This window comes from Taudactylus pleione, unplaced genomic scaffold (assembly GCF_031769625.1).
Source record: "Taudactylus pleione unplaced genomic scaffold, aTauple2 ptg000464l, whole genome shotgun sequence".
NCBI classification, from domain to species: Eukaryota; Metazoa; Chordata; class Amphibia; order Anura; family Myobatrachidae; genus Taudactylus; species Taudactylus pleione.
The window spans coordinates 1,068,346-1,088,333 of NW_028284866.1; the positions used below are offsets into that span (position 1 = coordinate 1,068,346).

General features: G+C 43.9%; 1 protein-coding gene across 2 annotated transcripts in view; it reads right to left on the reverse strand.

The window, feature by feature from the left end:
* Positions 1-760: 760 nt before the first annotated feature.
* Positions 761-19,988, reverse strand: part of SLF2 (SMC5/6 complex localization factor 2) — a 76,226-nt gene continuing 56,998 nt past the window's right edge. For both annotated transcript variants that reach the window (XM_088448697.1, XM_088448698.1), the window contains exons 15-20: positions 18,876-18,963; positions 18,675-18,785; positions 18,398-18,475; positions 11,224-11,310; positions 10,969-11,037; positions 761-2,039 (exon numbers count right to left, since the gene is read on the reverse strand). In XM_088448697.1, coding sequence (XP_088304823.1) covers positions 1,920-2,039; positions 10,969-11,037; positions 11,224-11,310; positions 18,398-18,475; positions 18,675-18,785; positions 18,876-18,963 — 553 coding nt within the window. In that variant the 3' untranslated portion in view covers positions 761-1,919. The remainder of the gene's footprint in view (positions 2,040-10,968; positions 11,038-11,223; positions 11,311-18,397; positions 18,476-18,674; positions 18,786-18,875; positions 18,964-19,988) is intronic.

Consider the following 19,988-nt stretch of genomic DNA (forward strand, 5'->3'; position numbering starts at 1 on the left):
GCTTTTATTTTCAGACCTAAGGTCCCCCCTGTCTTAAGTGCCCTGGGCTCCCCAACACATTACTCTGGTCCTGGGAGGGAGTCCAGCCTTGAGAAAGAGAGTTTAGCCTAGGCAAACTGGTTCAGTAGCGGGGTCAGAGAAGCATGTACTAAGCTCTGATTAGAAGAGCACAGCACATGCTCCTATGACACCTGGGAACAATTGGGGCTAATGGGACTTCAGCTCCAGGCCTTCATATGCAAATAGGTCCAGCAATGCAGCAGTCTCCTGTGCCTGGGGGGGAGCGATCACAGTGATTGCGCCCTGCTCTGGCTGTGCGCCGGGCTGAGGGGCTCATACAACCCCTCCCCAGCTCCGCTGCAAAAGTTTTTTTATTTTTTTAAAGCTCATAGGGGTGTGGCCACACCTCCCACAATTAGGCCATGCCCCCTCTTCACCTGGGCCCGGCAGGGCTCTCTACACCCTTTCGGCATCCTAAACCAACAGCTTGTCCATGAGGACTTTATCTAGCTCTGGGCTGTCACACAGTCACTGTACAGCAGTGAGTAGTGATGTGCAGCTCACATCAGAACAATGCAGGAAGACTGTGGTATGAAATGTGCTAAGTTGGCAAACCATGGGTTCAAGTAAGCTTAGTTTAATTAAAGAAAGAAAAAAAAGCGCTCATCACTATTACCACAACCACATATTTTTCTGTCATGGTATCAAGGTTATTTTGGCAAAACAACAACAAAAAAAGTCTTTGGTTTTTTTTTTCTTTTAATATAAATTACCAACATACAAATTGAGGAATAATTAAAGTGCTAAATTCTTGTAACAAAACATTTTTAAATTTACAAAACACATGAAAAAGCAGTCCAATACAACAGAGAACACGCTGATTGCCTAAGCCTTGATATAGCTGGCCAATGGAAAAAAAACAAAAAACCTGGTAAAACATTTTAAATTACCCTGCCAACATTGTGTTTACTTTAGTTTTTATGCCAGATTATAGGGATGGTACAGCCTCACTTATCTGCTATGACAGGGATCCGATCTTTAAAAAAAAGGGAGATTTAATGCGATGAATGATTGCGACTCTTTGTCTAGAGTAGGGGTGGGCAATAGGCGCACCCCCTCCCCAGCTGTTGTAGAACTACACATCCCAGCATACCCTGCCACTGTTTTGCTATTTGACCAAGCGAATACTGTTGCAAGACATACTGGGATCTGTAGTTCAACAACAGCTGGAGGTCCACTTATTGTTCGCCCCTGGTCTATGGTGTTTGCCATTGGTGACTTTTAGCTCTTTTAAACCCAGTGTTCCATGTCCAAATAGGGATAGTAATAATAAAGCATCAGCTAATTAACCCATGATAAAAAAAAGTTACAGAAAAAATAGTTTTTGTCTCCAAAGATAAAAAAGATAAATTATACAAACAGTGCAAGCTGCAGTGTTTAAAGTGCCAGATACCATCCTGAGGAGGATAATATTAAATCACTAATGGGGAGATGTATTAAGCCTTGGAGAGAGATAAACTACCAACCAATCAGCTCCTGTCATTTTTCAAACACAGCCTGTAGAGTGACAGTTAAGAGAAGATTGGTTGGTAGTTTATCTCTCTGCACTCTCTCTCTCTCTAAGGCTCAGTACATCTCCACCAAGATATTTGTTTCTACCAGCGTGGTTCAAATGACTGTTTTGTATGCCACCGTGGTACTTTCGTACCTGCCATTTGTAAATCCAAATCAAATTAGTTGTTCTATTAAGTTCCTAATGCACAGGATACTCTGTAGTCACATACTTTTGTATCTGTCTGCAATATAAAAATTGGAATATCACTTTTAACAAAACAAAATTAAACAGAATGGTTTCCTAAATAGCAGCTTTTCCAGATTGCAAAACAATGCCGTGGTCTTGGTCCTGTAGGATTTCAGCATCACATTAAACTGTTGTTGTCATTACTAGGAACATCTTGCTGGGGGGCACTGTCGACACTTTCTTGTGAACTGTGGAGTGAACCATCACAAACTGGCTCCCAGTAATCATGCAGCTTTCCCTATATTAAAAAAAAAAGAAAACACATAGTTAGTGTTACAGGGTCTGCCCTACTTCATTTCTAATAAGGATACTCTGTACTTGCCTTTCGCTGCACAAAGGAGATTGCGCAGCGAAAGCATTACAAAAAGTTTGAGGAATTCATAAGCTCTCATCTGCTGGCTACCTACATCACATATAAAAAAATCAGCATCTCTCACAAGCCGTGAAAGAGATATTGTTATATTACTCAAGCAAGGCACAGATCCCCTAAAGGTTCCATATCATCCGATCTGTGTTACAAGATGATGTCACATGAGGACATTAACATGTGGGTGCTGCTCTCACTTGAGGTCGAGGCTTTAGACAGAACCTACACCTCTTGGCTGCTCTCATTTCTCCATTCAATAAATAAACTACTTTGCTGCTCCCCAAGGGCAAGGATATGCAATGAATCTCGGTAAAGCTGGGTACACACTAGGTCGACCGAAATGGACCGGGCTTGACAGCTCAACTGGGCGGGCATATAAAACGGCCTGCCCAGTTGAGCTGTCAATCACCACCTGGTCCCTGCAGCATGTGTACTGGCGATGGGTAGGTTGCCTGTGCACACCATCTGCTGTGCTGCATAGCAGAACGTATAGGTCTGTGAAAGACGTCGTTCACAAACATATCCGCTATACACACCCGTGGAACGTGCAAAATAGATATCAGTTTGTGCCTAGCTTAACTCTTCCATCTTGATAGAGGGTGCTCACTGTCCTCTATTACTATATGCTGTGGTGTAGTCTCTGGCAGTGTTTCTGAATTATGCTCCCTTTGCAGTAGTTTTATCCAAATGTTAATTGACAAAACTACTGGATTATATTCGGACTATATGATAAAGAGCGCAGAGCTATTAATATGTCTGCCACTACACTTCACTAAATGGCATTACCTATTTTGCCAAGTTCTGGTACCTCGAAATAGACTGGAATTAAATGTTTGTATAATAGTCATCACACAGGCACACTACGGTTTAACCTGGACCTTGGACGTTAACAATAAAGATCTCCAGATCCAAGTTAGTTCATTAGCCTCAAGACACACAATTTCAATCCATAATATCTTAAAGAAGAGCCTGTATAGAGTTACCCCTTCCAGTTATAGGGCATATCAAAATGACCCTAATGCCCAAAATTCTTCTGTGTACGTCAACTAAGGCAAATTTGGAAAGTTCCACAATTTGTTTCCATCGTTTGCAGGAAGGTCTCCTCCAGATAAACCCTTTGAGTAGGAGGATGAGTTGGGTTTTGTGAACCAATATTTTGTATACATAACAAAGCGTTTCAAACAATGCTAAAATCCCAGAAGAACTTTCCACATTTGCAGATTTCACGATCATGGTTTAATCCAGTAATTCCCAAACTGGGTGCTGTGACACCCTGGATGTAGCGGGGCACTTGCAGGAGTGCACGGCTTGGTAGTCCAGGACTAGATCAAATTATTTATGGTCAAGTACTGGTGGCTGCCAATCATAAAATAGTGTTCCAGCTGGGCTGTTTTAGCGGGGCGCCCTCAAAAGGAGAGAATGTGCCCCACTAAAACATGGCGGGTGCCGTCCTCACCAACGGAACAGCCAGCTATGCAGCGATCACCGTTGGTGAATAGATGCTGTGCGCATGCGCACGGCATCTATTCATAGAGAGAGGAGAGCTTGGGGACAGGCGCCCGGCATGTCCGTAAATTCCGGGCACACCCCCAAGAGTGATAAAAAGAGGCGCATCTTAAAGGCATGCACCCTTTTCTCATGGCCACGCCCTTTTTCATGCGTGCTGAAGTGCCCTTTCTAGGTCCGGCGCCAAACAGACGCACCACCCTGAAAACCACAACTTAAATACCCCTAAGAATGACAGGTAATTTACTTCATTTATTATTTTTTTCTGAATTTCTCAATAATAAACGTTTGACCTAGAGGTGCCTTGAAAAATATGCTGATACACTATGACGCAGTGATGCAAAAAACTTTTGGAACCACTGGTTTAATCTATTCCTTTACTACTATGGGGGTGTATTTGTTATTAAAGAAGATCTATGTTAGCAATACACAATCACAAATCACCTGTTACAATGCTACTCTGAAAGATTTACAAGCTGTACATACTACATAAAGCCTATTTTTATTTGAGGATAGCCAAGTTAATGCACTGTCCATAGTGTGGCACTACACACTTAACAGTGAACAATTTTATTGTACACACATTAAAACCCTTAGGAGGGGAATTCGATTAGCTGCAGGGTTTAATTACCATTGCCGAATAGGGAGATGCTATTCAATTAAATATGATTTTCTCTGCGCGGGAAACAACGAGTTAACGCACCATAACCCACTGATTCTCCGTAATGTGCAGAAAACGTTATTTTCAAAGTACCAATATCATCTAATGTTGACAGGTATATTTGACACCTTTTTCACCAATTCCATCTTCAAAACACATTGCATTGTTCTACCCAGGTTGTTTATTTTGAGCGGTCTGTCCAGTAAGAAACCCCCTGCCGTCCGACACTCATCAATGCATAGTGTCCCTGGTCACCTGGCACCCTCACCAACTCTTCCCTGTTGCCGGCGCACACTGTACGAACGCTGGACTAAGCCTCCGGGGGCATGGAAGATGGCACTGTGATAACGGCGCAGCTACACTTTCGGCGGCGTCATAGAGAAGGGCGTCAGGCTGGAGGGCAGAGATTCCCACCCCCTGAATAAAAGCATGGGCGCTTTGTCCGAGCAGGAACAGTCGCCTGACACATTGACAAGAGTGGTACTCCTGCGTCTACTCTCTGTATTCTGTGTATTTGGCAGCTGTAAAAAAAAAAAAAAAAAAAAATCTGTGGAGCCAGCAAATGGGGGTATTATATGGGAGCGGTTTATAAAAAAAAAAAAAGAAAAAAAAAGGAGAGTTATGGTAAAACTTACCCTTGCTAACTCTCATTATTCGAATTCCATAAGGTCCACAGGGAGACAATGGGTTGTAGGTGGTACTTAGAGGACCGGACACCAACAGAAAAGCTTTTTTCTATCCCAGGATGCTCTGGTCCTTTCCCCTATACCCCGCCCACAGACTGAAGGCAACTCAGATTTGTTAACAAGCCCAAGGCAGGAGCAGGATAGGAGAGAGGGAAGACTGGTACACTGAAGAATCACACTCTCACACAGAGAAGGAAACAAATGACCAAGAGATGAAACCCATAGAAGCCAGGCGGGTGTCCTGTGGACTTTGAAGAAAGAGTTAACAAGGGTAAGGTTTTACCATAACTCTCTTTTTCTTCTTCAAGGTCCATAGGGCTCCACAGGACGACAATGGGAATGTCCAAAAGCAGTTGTTAAAGGGCAGGGACGCTCCTGAGCTGAGGAGAACCCGATGCCCAAAGGAAGCATCCCAAGAGGCAAATGTATCAAAGACTTACAACCTAAGAAAAGTGTGGACAGAAGACCACGTGGCCGCCTTGCATAGTTGTTCGGCAGTCGTGCCATGGCAGGCTGCCCACTAGGGACCCACAGAGCGAGTAGAATGAGCGGATACTATAGCTGACACAGGATGGCTATTCTGCATGTAAGCCTGTGAGATAGTCATGCGAAGCCATCTGGCCAGAGTCTGTTTGTTAGCTGGCCATCCCTTCTTATGGAATCTATATAAGATGAAGAGGGAGTCTGATTTCCTGATGGAACTAGTGCGGTCCACGTAGATCACATCCAAAGAGGCCTGGTGATCTAAACGCCGGAACCACAATTTCCTCAATGTGGAAATGAGAAACCACTTTGGGAAGGAAGCCCGTGTGTGTTCTAAGAACAGCCCTGTCCTGAAGAAAGTTCAAAAAGAGGTGGTGACATGAAAGCATCCCTAAATCCGATACCCTACGGCAGGGGTGGGGAACCTTTATTCAGCCAAGGGCCATTTTGATATATAGAACATTATTTGCTGGCCTGGTGCAGGCCACGCCCCCTCCATGTTGTGTCACACAGAGGCGGGGCCATAATTGCCGGTGATTACAGCAATGTCGGGAGCATCCTGAGGATGCTCCGGGAGCTGTAAGGGCAGCAGTGTGACCGTCTGAAGCATCCCAAGGATGCTCCTGGTGGCACTGCTGCATAGATTTTGGCTGCTGGGTGCAATTCTAGGTACCCTGCTAGCCAAATGAGGCTAGCAGAAAAAAAGCTCAGAGGCCAGACCAAATGATTTTGAGGGCCTTAAATGGCCCCCGGGCCTGAGGTTTCCCATCCCTGCCCTAAGGGCAGATGCTATAGCCAGAAGAAACAGTGTCTTCTCAGTGAGCCACTTAACATCCACTGATTCCAAGTGTTCAAATGGAGGTTCCTGAAGAACCACAGACAAATCCCACGGACCCACAGGTGGGACTGAGGGAGGTTGTATACGTAGAACAGCCTGCAGGAAGGTGTGAACATCCAGTATAGAAGCAATTCTGCGCTGGAACCAGATGGACAGAGGAGAGACGTGCACTTTCAGGAATGCTAGACGAAGTCCGATATCCAATCCAGCCTGAAGAAAGGCAAGTATTCTAGAAACCTTAAAAACCATGAGAGAGTCATCGTTTCTAGGGGCACACCACTGGAAATATGTATGCCATACCCGGTAATAAATCCTGGCAGAGGCCGGTTTATGAGCTCTGATCATGGTCTGGATCACAGAGCTAGAAAATCCCTTAGACCTTAGGAGGGATGAGGTATGCCAAATGGAAGATCCACTTCACAGATAATGCGTCCACGAAGGCCGCGTTGGGGTCCCTTGTCCTGGCTCCATACACTAGAAGTTTGTGGTTGTGTCTCGAGGCCATGAGATCCACATCTGGTAGACCCCATTTGTCCACCAGAAGCTGAAAGACTTCTGGATGTAGAGACCACTCTCCTGCATGCACGTTGTGACGGCTTAGGAAATCTGATTCCCAATTGAGAATTCTTGAGATGAACACTGCGGAGATGGCTGGGAGATGGCGTTCGGTCCATGTGAGAATGCGGGACCACTTCTGCCATTGCTGCTCAACTTCGAGTGCCTTCCTGGTGATTGGGGTAGGCCACTGTCGTAGCGTTATCGGATTACTTGTACTGGCTTGCTTTGAAGGATATCCTGAGCCAGAGAGAGCTCTGTAGATGGCTCAGAGTTCTAGGACGTTAATTGGGAAGACCGCCTCGGCCTGAGTCCAGGGGTCCTGAAAGGAATGCTGGCCAGTCACCACGCCCCACCCACGGAGGCTTCTACTCGTGGTTAGGAGTACCTAGTCCAGGATCCAAAAGGGGCGCCCCTCATTCAAGTGGGACGTCTGTAGCCACCAAGCCAGAGATAGGCGAATCTCCTGGGGAGAGGCTTATCATTTATGATCTGAGCAGATGAGGCAGCAAGTTCCACCTGGAGAGGATAAGGTAGGGGCCTGGAGTAAAACTGAGCGAACTTCACCATGTCGAAGGTGGACACCATGGACCCCAGGGTCTGCATTGCAGAATGAATAGACATTTGGCGACTGTGTAGTAGTCTGTGTACCCGTTGCTGTAATACCAAGATTTTGTCTGCAGTTAGGAAGATTCTCTGAACCTGAGAGTCCAGGAGGGCTCCCAGATGTATCGTTCTTTGAGAAGGTGTCAAGAAAGACTTTTTCCAGTTGATCAGCCAAACGTGCATTTGTAGAAGGCAATGGTTATCTGTAGTTGTCGGAGAAGACTTTCTGAGGAGCTGGCCAACAGCAAGAGGTCGTCCAATATGGGAGCAGTGTGATCCCTTGACAACGAAGATAGGCTGCCATGATCTTGGTAAAGATGCGAGGAGACGCTGAAAGGCCAAAAGACAGGGCCTGAAATTTGTAATGTTGCTGTAGTATAGCAAACCAGAGATTTTGTTGATGAGAAGGCGCTACAGATACATGTAGGTAAGCGTCCTGAATGTCCAGAGACACCATAAAGTCCCCAGGCTCCTTGGCCAGGATAATAGAGAGGAGGGATTCCATACGAAACCTGGGCACCCTGATAAACTTGTTCAGAGACTTGGGGTTGAGAATAGGCTGATGAGACCCATTGGGTTTCTGAACTAAGAAAAGGGTAGAATAACAGCCTTTCCCTTGCTGTGCGTAGGGGACTGGAATTATTACTCCTGAGAGCAGTAAGTACTGAATGACATTTTTGGACCAGCAGGGCCTTGCTTGGGTCCAATGGAGGGCTTGTGCAAAAGAACTGCTGGGAGAGGGGTCACCTCAGGAAGGATGGGGCATATCCATGGGAGACCACTTCACTTACCCAGGCATCTGATGTGGTCTGACGCCAGAACTGGGCGAATTGAAGAAGTTGGCCTCCCACCCTGTGAGCCCCCAGGGAGAGGCCCGCCCCAGCAAACTGAAGACTTGGTTTTTAGCTTTTCCTTGAGGATGAAAGGACCAAAAGGATGACGTTCGAGGCTTCGCATTATATACAGAGGGCAGGAACGCCATCTTGGAAGCTGCTAAGGTGGTCACAATTTTGTCCAATTCTGGATCAAATAGGATATCTCCTGAATAAGGCAAAGACTCCAAAGCCTTTTTAGAGTCCGCATCTGCCTTCCATGAGCAGAGCCAAACAATACGACGGGCTACAACAGAAGTGGCAGATGCCTTGGAGGCTAGGAAAGCCGTATCCATAGCTGCTTCACCCATATAGGAGGCTGCATCACTAATGTGAGAAAAGCAGCCCTCTGTTAAAACAGTGATCCAGCTCCTGCCGGACACCAACGAAACTGAGTTGCCCTCAGGCTGAGGGTGGGGGTATAGGGGGAGGGACCGAAGCATCCTGGGATTGAAAAGCTTTGCTTCTGGTGTCCAGTCCGGTCCTCCAGGTACCACCTACACCCCATTGTCTCCCCTGTGGACCCTGAAGAAACATGGTTCTTAATGTGTTATTTTATGAGAGGCAAGCCACATTACCAGATATCAAAAAAGGAGTCACAAGGTTCCATAGAAAATGGGGTACATTTATTGACCTGTATGTAGTCAAGAAGCCGGGGGGTCGAAAAACCGACCGCCAGCTTCCCAACTATGGAATCCCAGCATGGGAGTAATGATAGGCGTCAAAATCCCGTCGCCTATCATTATCCACCCACCGAAATCTCGACGCCCAGCATACTTAACGAAGGCAAGCCGGGCATCGCCAGCGGACAGCCATGGAGAGGTGAGGTTAGGGGCTCCAAGGGGTACTTAGGGTTAGGCACACCCTTGGGAGGTTTAGGCTAGAGGAAAGGGGGGGTTAGGCACCCCCCCAGGAGGGTTAGGGGGTGGGTTAGGCACCCCTAAGGGAGGGTTGGAGGGGGGAGGGGTAGGTATAGCTTACTTACCTGCCCTGTCGGGATCTGCGCTGTTCGGGCTGCCGGCATCGGGCTTTCAGCCGCCGGGCTCACGTCCGGCGGTCATTCATACTGATCCCTATTGACTAACTAGATTACGCTACACAAACTCGTATATATGTAAACTATTTGAAACTAATTGGTATTTATTACACCGATTGTAATCAGAGGAATAGAAATTTCAAACTGATTCCGAGTCAAGTCAGAGGTGATAATGTTGTCTATCGTCTTATCCCATTCTCCCTTTCTTTCTTAAGTACCCCTGATCCCACCCTCTCCTCTCCCCTCCCCATCAGACCATATTTCATTTAATACTATTTTCATTTGAACAAATTATTTTAAACTAGAATGTTATCAATGTATATTGTATTGTACAAATATATTGCGTATGTTTTTTTCTGTATATTAAAAAGAAAATTAATTTCTTCATTGTAACGGTCTTTCTACCTTTCATTACTGTGTTGTTATTGTATAATGTTGTACATTTATGATATCACTACTGGATATTCTTTTTGTTTTTGTATAATTGTGAAAAATCGCAATAAATTGTTTGAAAAAAAAAAAATAGGCAGAATGCTGCTCAGTGTCTATTAATACAGGTTTAATAACAGGTTCAAACATGAATTTTAAAGTTTTACAAATTCATGCTTAATTGGACATAAAAATACTCTTGCTTAAACTAATACTTTTACGGACATAGACTACATAATGAATAATAAACATTTGGCTCATTGAGTAAGGGACATGTACACGTTGATTTATTAATAATGGTCTGGCTATTCACCATTTCATAATCTTATGAAGTTATAATACAATTAATCAAGGATACTACTGTCCCACATTTCCTGAATGTACTGTAAAAACCACCCTCAAACAACTTATAACGTTATCTCATTGCAGTAATAGAGTAACAGTGCCCAGAGAGACGTAAGAGAAGACATACAGGGGTATTCAATATGGGTGCGATAACATCGTTTTTGCGTTAATATCGCAATTATGACGTCATTATCGCAGGTTTTACTTTTACACCCTATTCAATTTCAAAGACTTATCGCAGTTTTGACAAGTCTTTAATAAAAAACGGTGATAAGTTTTCACCATTGAATAGGTGTTTGAAAAAAAGTGCAGAATTGGGGTTTAGGGGTGCAGACTTAAAAAAAAAAAAAAAAAAGCCTGCACCCCTGAGAATGACATTGAAAAAAGAACTGTGTCAAAAAAAGTAAAAAAAAAAAAAAATAGGGACACCCCAAAAAATGGGGTGCAAAAAAAAAAAAAAGGGGAAAAATTGTTAAATAGGGAAATAGGTTCAGGGCTATTCTGCAAGGATGCGGCGGGTGTTTTGAAGAATAGAATTATAGAACACCAGAAAAAAATAACCTAAGTGCTCTTCTGCATCACTTCTTCAATGTCGCAGAAAAAAACTCCGATATGAAACGTTAACTTCGACAGTGAAGTTAACGTTTCATATTGAATACCCCTCATAGTGAAGCATTAGTAGAATTTGTCCATGTGAATAAACCAATCTATGATGTCGGTGTCATCGTAGTAACATAGTCTGGAGGAGAAACACATACAAAGAGGAGTCATTTAATAATTTACCTGATCAGGCCGAGAATAAAGCAACAGCTCTTGCCATCTACCATGCAGTCTGGCAATTAGATCCTTCACCTAAAAGCAAAAGCAGTACATATACATAATTATTGTGTAGCAAAAAACAACAAAACAGCAACACAACGCCCACATGCCTAATATGTGACTAATTGCAATCTCCGTGTCAGATCCAATGGACTAAGGAATTAATGGTTCCCAAAAAAATTAAGTCAACAATAAATGGATTAGATGGAAATGCTTTACCTTTGTTCGGTAGAAAAACCTAGCATCCTCCCGGATACCGCTCTTCACGTGTTTCTCCAGTTCTGTACATAGCTTTTGTATGTATTTCTGTGCAGGGGGAAAAAAAAACTCCATTAAGGGTGGTGACACACAAGTGCTGTCTACTTCATGCTTTAAATCCAGTGTTTAATCACTCCAAATTGAAGTAATTAATAGATACTGTCTTACAAGTATTTTAATTGATTTAACAGCTTCTACAACAATGATGGCTAAATTTTGGATCAGTATCCGAAGAACCAAATAAAAATTCAATACAACAGAAGTAACGTTTCATTTTGTCCAAGCATAGATTATAGCACAATACCTAAAAGGCACTGTGCTTTTCCAACAGCAATGAAAACACTATAAAATATAGTATTTTCATTGCATTATATATATATATATATATATATATATATATATATATATATATATATATGGGGTGTGCACCGTCCACTTTTCGTGTTTTGGTTTTGGATCTGGATCTTTCTTCGTGTTTTGGATCTGGACTGGTTTTGCCAAAACCACCCTTCCGTGTTTTGGGTTCTGGGTTTTGTGTTTTGGATCTGTATTTTTTTGAAAAAAAGCATAAAAACAGCTAAAATCACAGAATTTGTAGGTTTTTCTGCTCCTATGCTATTATTAACCTCAATAACCTTAATTTCCACTCATTTCCAGTCTATTCTGAACACCTCACAATAGTGTTTTTATGTCCAAAAGGTTGCACCGAGGTAGCTGGATGACTATGCTAAGCGACACGAGTGGGCGGCACAAACACGTGACCCATCTAGGCGTGAAACTGCAGTGGCAGACAGGATGGCAGTTTGAAAAACTAGGCCCCAAACTGTACATAATGCAAAGAAAAAAAAGAGGTGCAAGATGGAATTGTCCTTGGGCCCTCCCACCCACACCCTTATGTTGTATAAACAGGACATGCACACTTTAACAAACCAATCATTTCAGCGCCAGGGTCTGCCACACAACTGTGGCTGAAATGATTGGTTCGTTTGGGCCCCCACAAAACAAGCTGGCAATTAATGTGTCCCTGCACAAACTGGCTCTACGGAGGCAAGATGTCATCCTCATCCTCCACCGATTCCTCACCCTCTTCAGTGTGTACATCCTCATCCTCACAAAGTATTAACTCGTCCCCACTTGAATCCACCACCACAGGTCCCTCTGTACCTTCTGGAGGCTGGTCTCCCTGGAAAGCTGATAATTCATTTTGATGAACATCATCTTCTCCACATTCTGTGGAAGCAACCTCCTACGCCTTTCGCTGACAAGGTTCCCGGCTGCACTAAACACTCTTTCGGAGTACACACTGGAGGGGGGGCAACTCAGGTAAAATAGAGCCAGTTTGTACAGGGGCCTCCAAATTGCCTCTTTTTCCTGCCAGTACAGGTATGGACTGTCTGACATGCCTACTTGGATGCTGTCACCGATGTAATCCTCCACCATTCTGTCAATGGTGACAGTATCATATGTAGTGACAGTAGACATCTCAGAAATTGTTGTCAGGTCCTTCAGTCCGGACCAGATGTCCAAACTTGGTCCTGCCTGCCCTGCATCACCGCCAGCAGGTTGCTTAGGATACCTAAGTTTTTTCCTGGCAGCCCCAGTTGCGGGAGAAAATGAAGAAGGAGCCGTTGACGTGTCACGTTCCGCTTCAGCTGACAGTGTGTTCACCAGCAGGTCTTTGCACCTCTGCAGGCTTGTGTCGGCCGGAAAGAGAGACACCACATAGGCTTTAAACCTAGGATCGAGCACGGTGGCCAAAATGTAGTGGTCTGATTTCAACAGATTGACCACCCTGGAATCCTGGCAAAGCGAATGAAGGGCTTCATCCACAAGTCCCACATGCCGAGCGGAATCGCTCCGTCTTAGCTCCTTCTTCACTTTCTCCAGCTGCTTCTGCAAAAGCCTGATGAGGGGAATGACCTGACTCAAGCTGGCAGTGTCTGAACTGACTTCACGTGTGGCAAGTTCGAAGGGCTGGAGAACCTTGCACAACACGGAAATCATTCTCCACTGCGCTTGAGTCAGGTGCATACCCCCTCCTTTGCCTATGTCATAGGTGGATGTATAGGCTTGTATGGCCTTTTGCTGCTCCTCCATCCTCTGAAGCATATAGAGGGTTGAGTTCCACCGCGTCACAACCTCTTGCTTCAGGTGATGGCGGGGCAGGATCAAGAGTGTTTGCTGGCGCTCCAGTCTTCGGCACGCAGTCGCTGAATGGCGAAAGTGGCCAGAAATTTTTCGGGCCACCCAAAGCGTCTCCTGCACGCCCCTGTCGCTTTTCAGAAAATTCTGCACCACCAAGTTTATTGTGTGAGCAAAACATGGGACGTGCTGGAATTTGCCCAGATGTAATGCCCGCACAATATTGGTGGCGTTGTCAGATATCACAAATCCCCAGGAGAGTCTAAGTGGGGTAAGCCACTGGGCGATGATTTCCCTCAGTTTCTCTAAGAGGTTGTCGGCGGTGTGCCTCTTACTGAAACCGGTGATACACAGCGTAGCCTGCCTTGGAACGAGCTGGCGTTTCTGAGATGCTGCTACTGGTGACGCTGCTGCTGTTGCTGCGTAAGGTGATACATCTACCCAGTGGGCTGTCACAGTCATATAGTCCTTAGTCTGCCCTGTTACACTTGTCCACATGTCCGTGGTTAAGTGGACATTGGGTACAACGGCATTTTTCAGGACACTGAGGACACTTTTTCTGACGTTTCTGTACAGTCTCGGTATCGCCTGCCTAGTGAAGTGGAATCTAGACGGGATTTGGAACCGGGGACACACTACCTCCATCAATTGTCTAAATCCCACTGCACTAATGGCGGATACCGGACGCACGTCTAACACCAACATAGCAGTCAAGGCCTCAGTTATACGTTTTGCTTCAGGATGACTGCTGTCGTACTTCATCCTCCTCGCTAAGGACTGTTGGAGGGTCAATTGTTTAGTAAAAGTAGTGGTGTTCCTACTTCCTCTCTGGGGTGATGAACGACTCCCAGCAGCAGCAACGGCAGCAGGAGGCGTAGCAATGCAGGATCCTCCGGAGGAATCCGGGATAGGAGAGTCAGTCATGCCAGTGACATGGCCTGCAGGACTACTTCCGATCCTGACTAAGGAGGAAATTGACGAGGAGGGAGTTGACGGTGTGGTTTGCAGGCGCTTGGATACAACAGGACAACGGGATTTAGGTGTCCCTGGACTACTTACGGTCTTAGCCAAAGTTTCTGAACTTGACAGTAACTTATTATGAACGCGCTGCAGGTGCCATATAAGGGAGGATGTTCCTAGGTGGTTAACGTCCCTACCCCTACTTATTTCACCTTTACATATGGTACATATGGCAAGACAGTTGTTGTCCGGATTTGGATAGAAATATTGCCAGACCAAAGAGGTGGAATGTTTGGTCTTCTGCCCAGGCATGACCGTGATGGGCTTTTTCATCCCACGGACAACAACTGTCTCCCCCGGAGCCTGATTTAAACAAACCACATCACCATCAGAATCCTCCTCGCCAACTTCCTCCTCAGCGCCAGCTACACCAGTATCCTCATCCTGTTGTACTTCAACAGTGACATCTTCAATTTGCATATCAGCAAGTGGACTGTGGGTGCTCCTTTCAGCACTTGCAGGGGGCGTGCAAATGGTGGAAAGAGCCACCTCTTCCCGTCCAGTGCTGGGAAGGTCAGGCATCGCAACCACCACCACACTTGGACTCTCCTTGGGGATTTGTGATATCTTCTTAGAAAGCACAGTTCTTCGCTGTGCTTTTGCCAGCTTAACTCTTGATTTTTTTAGTGGGAGGAGGGCTTCCATCGTCATGTGAAGCTGAACCACTAGTCATGAACATACTAGGGAAAGACCTTAGCCGTCCCTTGCCACTCCGTGTCGTAAATGGCATATTGGCAAGTTTACGTTTCTCTTCAGATGATTTAAATGTTTTTTTCAAGGTCATTTTCCTGAACTTTGTCATTTGGGATTGTATGTGCCCTCTACTATGACATTGGGCACCGGCCTTGGCAGACGACGTTGATGGCATGTTATCGTCTATGTCATGACTAGTGGCAGCAGCTTCAGCACTAGGAGGAAGTGGTTCTTGATCTTTCTCTATTTTATTTTTATCGGAGAAAGTTTGGTCCTCCATTTATGTTATATCGATTTGATATATACGTGTGGCTAAACACAGAAAATATTTTTTTATTTTTGCTGGAGAGTAGTGCACTTTGTGGGTTACACCAGCCTTTAAGAAATGAGCCAGCCGGCTCTTTACTTATGGGACACAGGCGCACGCTTGGCGCTGCACGTGCGGCTACTGCGCACACAATTCACAAACACAGAAAATAATTTTTTTTTTGGTTTGGACTGGAGTGTACTTTCGGGGGTTACAGCACCCTTTAACGGTCAAGCCAGCCGGCCCTTTACTTATGACACAGGCGCACGCTTGGCACTACTTTGTTGATGCACGTGCGGCTACTGCGCACACAATTCACAAACACAGAAAATAATTTTTTTTTTGGTTTGGACTGGAGTGTACTTTCGGGGGTTACAGCACCCTTTAACGGTCAAGCCAGCCGGCCCTTTACTTATGACACAGGCGCACGCTTGGCACTACTTTGTTGATGCACGTGCGGCTACTGCGCACACAATTCACAAACACAGAAAATATATTATTTTTTTTAGCACTTGGGGGGAGCACCCCTGATGGACAGAGCACCCCCTGGACAACACTACAGCACCCCTTTAGGACTGGGACACTGCACAGGACTTTGGAGTGGACACAGCCCCTATGGAGAACTGACTGCACAACACAGTCCAGCCAGCCCCTATGGACTTTGAAGTAGTGGACACAGCCCCTATTAACAGCAGCAGCACAGCACAACACAGCCAGCCCCTATGGACTTTGAAGTAGTGGACAACAGCAGCACTACACTACACTACACTACACAGCCCTAACTCCCACCCTCCCTCTTCACTGTCCACAGTCGAGTGAGAAAATGGCGCCGACGCGGGTACCTTATATAGGATCCAAAACCCGCGAGACTCGGAAGGCGGGATGATGACGTTTTGCCTCGATTTCAGATCCGAGTCCGGCGGGAAAAGTCGAGCCTGACCCGGATCGGGGGGGGGGCTCGGATTTCAGAAATCCGAACCCGCTCACCCCTAATATATATATATATATATATATATATATATATATATATATATATATATATATACATATACATATATATATACATACATATATATATATATACATACATATATATATATACATACATACATATATATACATACATACATATATATACATACATACACACACACACACACACATATATATTTATATAGTATACATTAAAAACCTCCAGCATTTAAAGCCCCTGTGTGATCCCATCCTAAAAGGGGGGAAATCCCAACATCAGAGTTATTGTCTGGGTTAAGTTATCTTTACATACAACACATCTACTAGTCAGATACTATTTTACCTAATACACAAACAAGAGCTTATAGGCCGTGACATCCCTGGACAAATAGTGTACAGTATATGTCCAAGTAAAGCAATAAAATCCTCTCTAGATGGATCTCCCCTTTATCTGGCTGTAGTCATATTCAGAGAAAACATTAACATTGAAACAAATTTGTTGGTGTACAAAATAATTGTTCACATAATATAATCTGGTTACTATGCCAGCTTTAGAAAGCAATGTAGCCTGCTCAACCTGAAACTTAAGTAGATTTGCGTGGAGTAGAATGTTATGACAGAATCATAATTCTATTTCAGGTAAAATATTTCCCCCATTGGCAGGGTACGCTAGGAGATATGCAATGGTCCCTTGGTGGGCTTCTTCCACTCACACAGTGGTGTTGCCAACAGCCATACACCACTTTATATATATATATATATATATATATATATATATATATATATATATATATATACATATATATACATATATATATATACACATATATATATAAAAAAGCACTACCACCACCTCTGAGTGTGAGTGCCGTATTTGACCTTTAGAGCACACTACGCACCCTCTAGGTTATGGGAATGATTAACTCCAATTAAACAGAACCATTCATGGAGATTTCTTTTTATTTCAATCGGTTTAGCACAAAATGCATTTAACATATTAGCTACAATCCCCACAAATATATTTCTACAACTTTGTCCCCTGCAAAGTAACCTCACCCCCTGCCCAACGGACTGGAGCTTTCAGCCTCTGGTTTTCCTCCAGTATTACCACCATAGAGGAGTCTCCACAGTCATGTTAAGCATGGGTCGCCCTCACTGTGATCGGGGGGTGACTGGGATGACCCAGTGTGTCTTGTACTGATCTCACCTTCCTTAGGTAGGAACAGCAGCACTCCTTATGTATAAATGGTGGTTACCTTTGCAACACAAGCTCACCACTTTACAGAGGGAAACGTCCACCACTCTGAGCAGATTGGTTACAAGTCCTTCCCTGTCGTGTACAAGGAACAGCAGAGAATAAACTCAGCCTCTGCCAGGGCTCCCGGAGCATGATCCGTGTACCACTACAAGCCACGGATCCCCAGTCCCAGTTCACACCGTGAACCAGGTCATCTAAGCTGCCGGGAGCCCATTGATGAGAGTTAAGAAAGGTAGAATGGCAGCTATCAGCACCAGTGCCTACACTCACAGTCCAGTCGTTCTAGGTACTTAGGATGAGATTATTTTTGTCACAAATAGAGCATGATGACGTATGCGCGGGTCAATCCCATCGGACCTGCCTTTTGCAGTCTTACACAGACTGCATACCTTTTCCTCAACTCTGCTACCTTTTTCCTTCATTGTGCTACTCTTTCAGCAATTTTGCATCTTAGTTCAATAATAGTGTACTAGACACGTCGTATTAGCGCAGCTAAGTAGCAAAGTCTGTGGTGCAATAAACTCGGCTATTTGGCGTGATTTGAGGATAAGTCTTTGTGGACACCGCTGTATGAAAGAAATGTCGTACCTGTTCCACTTAAGCATCCTCCCTAGGGGAATTATTATCCATTGTCTGTCTGCCCATACTGCTAAAGATACATTTTACATACAAACTGTATGAGGTTTTGGACACTACAGTTATAAAGACCCTATAAATAAATAGATCATGCAGAAAACACTTACTCTCTGTACAGACGGATATTCATCTGAACTACTTGCATCGTTAACCAAATGTAAAAGGCTGAAAGTCAGATAGTATGCCTGGAAAAAAAATAATTGAAAAATGTTTCAAATTACAAGCTCCAAAAAACAAGTACTTTGCTCTTTAAAAAACAAACAAAAAAAAACTGCAAAAGCAAATAAATTAAATATTAAGATTTAATTTCAAATATCGCAGGATCCAGAAAGAACTAATAAAAGACATGGCTACTCCAACTGTGAATGTAACATTGCTTTTTACCTCTTGATCCAGATCAAGCAAAGTCTTGGATTTATTTTCAGGAACACCTTGCATATTTTTCACAAATGCTGATGGCTTCATTTGAGACATAAATTGGCACAGCTTCATCATCTAATAAGCAAACATATAGCAGGAATGGTGTCAGGAGACAATAGCAGTAAGTCACACTATGAGGCATGATGTCTGCTAATAGTTTCCTACCCGAGAGTCATAGTTCACAGGTAGATCTGTACAGTCCCCAGAGAGGATATTGGATATGCACATTAGACTGGCATGTCTTCTCACCTCTCTAGGAAAACAAAACAAAAACAAACAAAAAGTAAACAGGCAATCAAGAGTATCTGAATTAAAAAAACGCCTAGTTATAGAAAGTTCAGTTACTTTGTGATATTGTTTCAAACATCTTTTAAAGTGTCATTAAAAATATATAATATAATACATTTTGGAGACTAATTATTCAGATTGGCGCTTAAGCCAACTGATAAGCAATGTGACTAGAGACTTAAGGCCCCCCATACACGGTGCGATTTGTATAAGATCCGATCTCGCATAAGATTTCCCTTGAAAATTCTTCCTGTGACATTCTGTGTAAAGAAACTATTGTACAAACGACCATACAATTAGATGCATGTTAAACAATAGCAAATCGTTTAAGCTATATCATATGCAGCAAATAACCACACGATGCATCCTCTCCCCTAATGGAGGAGGGAAGTGGCCAGGGACGTACATCAGCAAAAGTGCGAACGAAAAAGTACACGATCGGTCCAAATCTTTCTGCAAACCATTTGATCTACGATGACGATACATGACGCCGGGGACACGCATCGGCATTTTAATAGTGTATGAAAACACCACTTTTTATACGATTGGTCATTACGATCCATCAAAAACGGCCATATTGTGGAAAAAATTGTGCCGTGTATGGGGGCCTTAAGAAGTACCCCAATAGATCCCAAACAATGTTATATGGGATTCCAAAGTTTACACCAAGATCTAACTAAATCATGTGTAATAATAAAGTTTATATTTTGCGTATTATATCTCTCAAATTGTTCTTATCTTGAACTATGACAATGTTTTGCTGAAAAATATTGTTTACTTATTGGTTTGAAAACAGGTAAATGAATAACTAACAATATGCATTGAAGACCAAATTGAACAGGAAAAAAAAAAAATACAAGCAAAAACATCACAACTGCTACTATGCTTTATATTAAAGATACATAATAATAGTATACATTATTATTATAAACTTCTTGGCTGCAGCAACACTTAATCCTATCTTGTTTTTCATCAGAAAATCACGCAAAA